The 8,337-nt window shown below is 40.6% G+C and overlaps 1 protein-coding gene across 1 annotated transcript in view; it reads left to right on the top strand.

The window, feature by feature from the left end:
• CCNC (cyclin C) overlaps positions 1-4,082 on the top strand; it is a 19,249-nt gene extending 15,167 nt beyond the window's left edge. Inside the window, exons 9-12 of the mRNA XM_018564918.1 lie at positions 792-859; positions 2,063-2,142; positions 2,339-2,457; positions 3,396-4,082. Of these exons, the coding sequence (XP_018420420.1) occupies positions 792-859; positions 2,063-2,142; positions 2,339-2,457; positions 3,396-3,450 (322 nt within the window). The 3' untranslated portion in view covers positions 3,451-4,082. The remainder of the gene's footprint in view (positions 1-791; positions 860-2,062; positions 2,143-2,338; positions 2,458-3,395) is intronic.
• The last annotated feature ends 4,255 nt before the right edge of the window (positions 4,083-8,337 follow it).

The following is an 8,337-nucleotide window of genomic DNA, read 5'->3' as shown; positions in this document are numbered from 1 at the left end:
AATTTAATTTTTTCCCCCCCCCCCCCCTTCCCAATATGCTGTAAGGACTTAACCTTAAATGATGTCTCTTAAAGGAGAACTATGAGGTGAGGGATTTTCACTCATACTCACAGTTCTAGCCGACCTGTGACAATGAAAGGTTTTTTTTGTATGTTTTTGCATGTAGCTACTGCTTGCTAGCAGTAGCTATATGCAAAAACACGCGAGGGTTTAATAACCCTTAAACCCATCTAACAGTTTTTGTATTTCTCATCGACTCCACTGGTTAGACCTTTGTGCATGTGTACTTAGGTCTGCAGACCTGCTACAACCCTAACAATTTGTTTATTTTCCCTCTGGAGAATGCAACAGTAAGATCGAGGACACCCAAAGATGAGCAGGAAGAAGACTAACCGCCATAGCAGGGAGATCTCACCAGCACAACCCTATCTAGATATAACATCAACTGAAATGTCACTTTAGGACAGAATAACTTAAAGAATAACTCCGGAAAAATACAAAACTTACCTTTGCAAGAGTTTACTCATTTTGCCTAGGGGACGCAGAGCAGTTTTACTCACCTGATTCTTGGTCCCGTGGCAGTCAGCGGTCGCCTCTCTCGCTAAATCCTTCGACTATGGAATGCCCCATGGTGTCCTCACATCTAATGCAGGTCAATGGAGCCCAGGGAGAAAAGGCTGTAGGAACTTGTCTAGCAGCCCAGTAGGGGCTGGCAGGATTTTATAGTGGATACAAAAATACTGTTTTTAGCTTAAGTGTAATTCATGTTGATTTTCTTTGCATTGATACAGGAGGATAGTCAACGACACATACCGCACAGATCTCTGTCTGCTGTACCCTCCCTTCATGATTGCTCTAGGTATGCAGAACTGCCAAAGATCTGGCTTATTTCCTAATACATGCAGTTTGTTCTGGTTAGCAATACATTCCACAATGTGTGGGCTGGTAGCAGATAAATGCATGTTTGAGAGATGTCTGATGGACTCATCCGTTCTTAACTTGACAGGCTGTTTTTTAGTTCGAGGCTCGCTGAATTGGCTCTACTTTTCTGTCCTAGGACTAGTATGAGGGCTGTAAGAATGTGGGCTTCAGCAAAAAGCTTCATTTGGCTTCCCTTTATCATGGGAAAAAATGCCTTCAATCTAATACTTATGACTGAAACAGCTAGGTGCTTAGTGCGTGGTTGCCTTTGAATAGCTAATATGTTGTGGTCCAACTTCTCAAAAAAGAGTTTAGAGTGAAAATAGAAATACAGCTACATTTGTCCATTAAGTTTACACAAAAATTCACTAAGTTATGTCAGGCTGTCATTTTAGGAGGAATTTTGAAATGGAGGTATTGTGTGTAGCACATCAATAGAGAAGTACAGCCGACCCCCAAAAATTTGCGGGAGTTACGTTCCTAGAGTACCCGCGAATTGTGAAAAACCGCGAATTTTGAATGTGGTCAAAAAAATGCCTATAAATGCCTTTTTTTATAGTGTATCCACAATGCCAAGGCAGCTTCCATCCTGACAATATTCATATGTCTTACAGTCGTTACCTTTTTGGCAATATAATAGAAACTTACTGATACGGTACTCCTGATCGCTGCCTCGTTCTTCTTTTATGTAGCGTACGGTGCTTTCGTGGATGCCATAATGGCGCACTACTGAGGCATAACTTTTTAGTTCCCGAAGCAAATCCAGTAGTTCAACTTTCTCCTGGAGTGTCTTAAACTTCTTCTGGCGCTTAGGTTCATTGCCAGAAGCCTTAGAAGGTGCAGGGCGTTTGGGCGGCATTTTAGGGCTTGAAGAACAAAACGAAAAACACGAGAACACTCAGCGAAACACTCGAGATAGCTACACGCGGTTCATATTTGCGGTTTCCGCATACAATTATTAGTTAGGTTCTAAGGAGAAATCCGAGAACGACTGAGGCCGCAAACTCTGAACCGTGACTTTGCGGGGGTCGACTGTGGTTCTAGTGTTATTGTGATGAGATTAATATTCATAATGTGGTGTTTTACTGCTGTACTGTTTGTAATATCCTATATATAGTTTGTATGTTCTATTTTTTTGCAGCTTGTTTACATGTGGCCTGTGTTGTTCAGCAGAAGGATGCTCGACAGTGGTTTGCAGAACTTTCTGTGGACATGGAAAAGGTGCTCCTTTTTCTTAATTTAAATCAGACAATTGCCCGAGCATCAAAAATATAGATGGATAAAGAAAAATATTCACTGGAGATGAGCCCTTCTCCTATAACTGAAGATGAAGGGCTTTCTGTCCCAAGCTTTAGTGTGCTAAGTACTTTAGGTTACATGACGCATTGTTTTCTTATATCTTTGCTTCTTTTATAAGATCTTAGAAATCATCAGAGTTATCTTGAAGTTGTATGAGCAGTGGAAGAATTTTGATGAGAGAAAGGAAATGGCTTCCATACTTGGTAAAATGCCTAAACCAAAGCCTCCACCTAACAGGTAAAGGAATTTCCATTTGTTCCCAAAGTAATTGCACACTGTCCTTTTTTTTGTTTTTGTAAATACAGTATAGGCAAATTTCTTGCTAATATTTGGGTGGTTAAACTCCATCATGAGTAGAATTCCGAGAGGTAAGTGGGATTTTGTTTAAAATAACAGTAGTTTACTGTATTTATCACTGGGGCTCAGGTGTCAATCCTGAAGACACGTTTACCTCAAGATCCTGTTGACCATGACGAGAAACAAAACGGAAATACTTTTATATACTCCCTTTCTTTATTGGATGGTAAATCAGAATGCCCACTCAGCTTTGTATATAGTATTGGTTATTATTGCTGGCATATTGCATGGCTGGATCTGTTGTCTGGCAGTTTATAGGTGCCAGTGTGGCTTTGGGTAATGTGTTAGCCAAGTGGTTAGCGTTTTCCTTTGGCAGCTCTGTGTCATAGATTTGAATGCTATTAGAGATATCATCTAAATACAGCTTGCTGCAGCTTCTCCCAATACTCCAAAAATATTCTGGCAGGTTGACTAGCAGCTCAACCACACTGGACCCAGAATGTGTATAATTTTGGTATGGACATTACGTTTTTAACATCTTCTAGGATAGAGATCTACGTGCGTAGCTCAGTGTGACTAGCTCTGTCTACCCTGAAATGCTCTGTATAATGAGTCCCTCCTGTATTTATAATCTAGCTGCTTCACAATATTATTTGCTTTATTGATGAGCACAATTTAGAATCAATACGTGTTGCCTTTTGCAGGAGTTGTGGGCCTCATTTGTGAGCTGCAATAATTGAAATGTTACCCTTGTATCAGAATCATTAGGAGTGAAAAAAAATCAACTTTTCTTGTTTCTAATTACTTCTTATATAGTTCAAAATAACTATACTTGTATTTCCACAGTAACGGACTAACAGGCTTTTATTCATTTGCAGTGAAGGGGAACAGGGACCAAACGGAAGCCAAAGCTCCAGTTACAATCAATCCTGAAACTTCTGTTTATCCAGTACTGGACCAAACTGGATCAAGATTTTGCCATAGTGATCATCCACAGACTTTATTGACTTAGTATTCTTAAGTGGGCTACTCAGCCTTTCTTCTCCAACTCAGGAGATATATTTTGGACCTTCACTGAGGTCTTATGATTATGGGTACACCCTTCATGAACCTCAAAGACAGCTCTCAAATGATTGCACATTGTTTTTCTTTTGCAGAGTAAGATGGAAGCAGTTTTCTGATTTAAAATAATCTGAATATAATTCTCAAATGTATTAAATGATGTTACAGTATGTTCATCTTCCTAATTGCTCACTTTTTTTTTTCACAGGAAGTTATTACCTGATATGCTGTTATTAGAGAAAGCCATGTGATCTATATTATGTCACGCAAGCAGTTTTCACTGTCATAGAATGTGTGAAAGATTGTATTTGTCTGTAGCATATGTATTCATATTGAGGGTACCCAAACTACTGTGATGGCTGCAATTATGCAGTGTGTTTTATACATTTCTAAATCGTATGTTTATTGTGTACCACAGATAGGTATACATTCATACAGTCCCAAAGGCTTGACCATACTATGGCTTATTTGTGGTGCTGTTGGTAAATGGGCCCATATGAATTTATGCCTGTAGATCTTCAACTACAGTCACAGTTTGGTCACAGCAAGGACGAAGGTATGCTCGAGGTGCAATCCTTAGGGCTGGTTCACACCAGCCACAGTGCGTTCCAGCCTGATTGGGGCCGGAACGCACTGGATCGCATTGTGGCTGGCTCACTTTGTGTTTCGGGCGGGAGGGAGCGTGGTGGTGCATTGAACTCAACAGTGCGATTGGCCGCATGGGAACATGTGGCAAATCAATGCCTGTGTTCCGGTCCAGTCAGAAACAATAGTGCTTGCAGCAATTTTTCTGACCGGACTGGAATGCAGACATTGATGTGCCATGCGTTCCAGTGCGGCCAATCGCACTGTAGAGGGAGGGTGTGGCTGCTGTGCAATTGAGTTCAATGCACCGCCATGCCCCCTCCCCAACACATAGTGAGCCAGCCGCAATGCGATCCAGTGCGTTCCGGCCTCAATTGGGCCGGAACGCACTGTGACTGGTGTGAACTAGCCCTTATATTGATTGTAATTAGGGAAGTGTCACTTGATTTTTACTTTGTACTGTCCTCCCCAGTCACAAGTTAGTATTTTAAATGTAATGTTTGCTCAATAGAAATTGTAAATAACCCATATTACTCTCAAAAATGTGTCCAGTAGTTTCTGATATTTTTCAGAGCTGGAGAGTTTGAGCTGTTCTAGAAATGTGAGAAAACACTGGGGTACAATATGTACTAGTCCCTGTATGATGAAGGACATAACACTGAGCCAGTCAATTATTAACACGCTTTTGATAGAATGAGATCTAAAGTACCACTCCATATATGAATATGTGAAGTTTTTTTTGTGTGTGTGACTTTACTGTTGCACATCTGAAAGCTGGCATTTATGGGCCTTTACTCACTGGTAAGTGTCGGGGTCTGTGCATAATACTGATTTTTCTTCTTTTCTCTTGTTCATTACATTACCTTGAAGATAAATCAGATGACCCTGCACGGAGCGCCGCACACCGGAGCAGCAGTGACGCTCGGCGAGGTAAGTAAGAAGACGCGCTGGCGCTGACTCGAGTATAAGCCGAGGGGGGCACTTTTCACCCAAAAAAATGGGCTGAAAATCTCGGCTTATACTCGAGTATATACGGTAATAGAGTGGTTTTATCAGAAAGAGAAACATGGTACCATTTTCAGCAGACTGGGAACATGTTTTTCTTTTTCTCCTTATGAAGCGTTAAAATAAAAATTTTTGTATTGTAAGCACAATAATATAGTATCTCTTATTTGTCATATGATTGAGTTTTTTTTATTCTGTAATGATTAGGGTGGATTGCAAATAAATATGCTTCTAATGGCAGTTCAGGTTCAGAAGTAAACTCCTTTTGGTTGAGCACATGCATGGGATGCAGGAGGTGCGTAAGTTTTGTATTCCCTAGTAGGGGGTACTTTCTTTTTCTTTCATGTCCATTGAGGGACACAGGATTGTAGTAATACTTGGACATATGGGTTCTGCTAATGTCTTCAGGAGGTTTGGATACTGACAAACAAAAGCTCATATAACCCCTCCTCCAGCCATCATGCCTCAGTGTACATATTTCCAAATCATTAGGCTCTCCACACTCTAGGACTTATGTCCTCTTGTGTTGCCTGAATTCTACCTTAGAGTACACCCCTACTCCTTTTTGACTGTGGAGTCTTTTTGATCATTAGCATCAGTGCATTCCTTATAGTGCTTAGTCCTCCTAAGTCCTGTCCCCTTTAAAAAAAGGTCCTTTCGAGGTGAACAAACCGTTTTCTGCTGTTGAGTTCTCCGGGAGATCTTGGGACTGTGCTCCTAGATTTTCCATTATAGAATGCTTAAAACATTTTAACTAAAACCTGGCTGCATTCATTTTCCTACTCTTGGATTCTGGTATTATGGAACAGACCGCTTCCCAAGTTGTAAAGCAATCTCTAAATTCTTCTCGCTACAATTCAACAGTTTTCAATATCCTTATTTCTAGAGGAAATGTAATACTTTAACTGTCATTGACCGATGCGAGTATTCTTATGCTGGGCAGCATTGGTGTCTACACAATTTCCATGCTAAATTTAATGTCCTGTTTTGGATCCCTGAATCTTTATTTTCCCTCCTTTTTATATGGGAGTTCTGCTCACGAATGCATCTTCATATCCTTCCTCACAAGGAAATTGCCATTTTTTTTTGTTTTCTGTTCTTCACTAGAAGATCGATCAAAAGTTACAGGACCCTGTTACCTGACTGCAGACTTCCCCTATCTGGGAAACTATAAGTCCAGAGAACCTTATGGTACTTATTTGTTGGTAGAAAAATCTGTCGTCTTTGTTTCAGACTGATTATTTTTGCACAGCTTGCACTTTGAATATCACACTTCTGTACTATTTGTTGGATTGTCTCATTCTTTTCATTCTGAGGTCCCTGTGAGTCCATCTTGTTACAATATATTCTCACTTCACCTTCTCTTTTTCCAACATTCCTTTCCCCGAGGTCAAGGTTTTGGTATCCTTTGCCTATGCCTTAGAGCAGTGGTGCTCAACCTGTTTAGCCTCAGGACCCACATTTGTCCTTGGCCATTAAGTCGCGACCCAAGTTGCACTGCAATGGAACGCACAGCAATAGGGTACTGCACGTTCTGATGAAGGCGTACGAATTGTGGGGGGTGCGTTTTGGGGTAACATTCACATGAATGGCAATGCAACACACCTCCCACACCAGAATGCATGATAGGTGCGATTGCGTGGTACAATTTATGCACTGCACTAGTGTAAACAGGCCCTCAAAAACACTTGCATACACACACACACTCCAAAAATGTTGAAATTTTTTTTAAGGTCCTCCCAGTCTCTCTACCTTACGAGAACTGGAGTGGATCCTCCTTGGTGTATTTTCTTGTTGGAACCAACTTCCATATTTGCTTCCCTTTTTTCAGCAAGGCTTCTTTTAGGCAATGATTTTTTCAGATATTCACCTAATATGATTTCTTCATCTGTTAGATTTCTTAGTGGCTGTTGCTCGCCCCTCAGTTGGATTAATTTCGGGATGTCCATATGTCTAAGACATACTACAATGCTGTGCCCCTAAATGTATAATAAAGAAAATATGATTTTTGTAGTTAACGTAAAATCTTTTTTTTTAAGTCCATTGAGGAACATAGGTCTTGCCCCACTGTGTTGTTGGCCTTTTGTACTGCTTGGTCACAAACTGAGGTATGACAGATGCCAGTGTCCATACTTTCTGAAGGTCGAAGTATAACTTAATGTCCAAGAATTACTACAATTGTGTCCCTCAGTGGACTTTATGAGAAGTACAAAAATCTTATTATTTTCTGTACTATTGCTTTAGATAGTATGTAGTATGCTATGCCGTGGGTCAGCAACCTCATAATAGGAGTGTGATATCTGATCTTTCTACTCTGTGCCTGTTGCTGCTGAAGCATTCCATAAACCAGAACATACTTGGACTGCTCAGCCTACAGAAGATATTTGAAGCCTCTTTTGGTAAGGCAGGGTCTTTGTTTACAGCTGTGTATTCCTGTAGCTTGGAAATAAGTCAAAACCTCATACAGTGAGTGGTCTAGAAAATAAAACCCCACACGAAAAAGGTATTTAACTTTGAGGTAACCAAGTGTCAATTGCAAACATACTGTAGTTGCAAAGGTGTCATGTTGGATTGATTACCAATTAGCAGTATGTAAATGATGTATCAACACTTGGAATGTGAGTTTATAATGTAAAATAGTCTTTACCTGAACTATAGAAAAAAAAAAAGTAAACTGCAATTGAGTCTCAATCAGGTGGGCAATCTGCATCACCAAAGAGGAACAATATTCACAAGTTTCAGCTTACCAGCAGGGATGGATAGAACATTTAAAGCAGAACTCCAGGTTTAAAAAAAAAACCCATTGCCCAGTAGTAGTATTAAAAAAAAAGAAGCTTTTGCGGCTATATTCACCCCCAGTTTGGCGCTGTCCCCTGCTGTGAGGTGGTATTCTGGGTTGAATGAATGTCTGCATCATTTAATGCACTTCCTGCAAGCCGAGTCAGTCAAGGTTACAGCCTCCTAGGTATGTGTCATTATGTTGGCCTGGGTTCTCGGAACTGCAGCACAGCACGGTGCTCACGCGAAATGATGAAAGCACTGCTCACTGCAAGAGTAAGGACCGCCGATGCTGGTGAAGGAGTAAAGCACCTGTTACATCATGTAACTAGCAAGAAGACTGAAGGAGATGAGGTACGCATAATTTTATCTTTTGAAAAAATAGGTGCA

The sequence above is a fragment of the Nanorana parkeri genome, unplaced genomic scaffold (genome assembly GCF_000935625.1).
Source record: "Nanorana parkeri isolate BGI_ZX_2015 unplaced genomic scaffold, ASM93562v1 scaffold795, whole genome shotgun sequence".
NCBI classification, from domain to species: Eukaryota; Metazoa; Chordata; class Amphibia; order Anura; family Dicroglossidae; genus Nanorana; species Nanorana parkeri.
The sequence above is the reverse complement of the archived record's forward strand: the minus strand, read 5'-3'. Positions and strand labels throughout refer to the sequence as shown.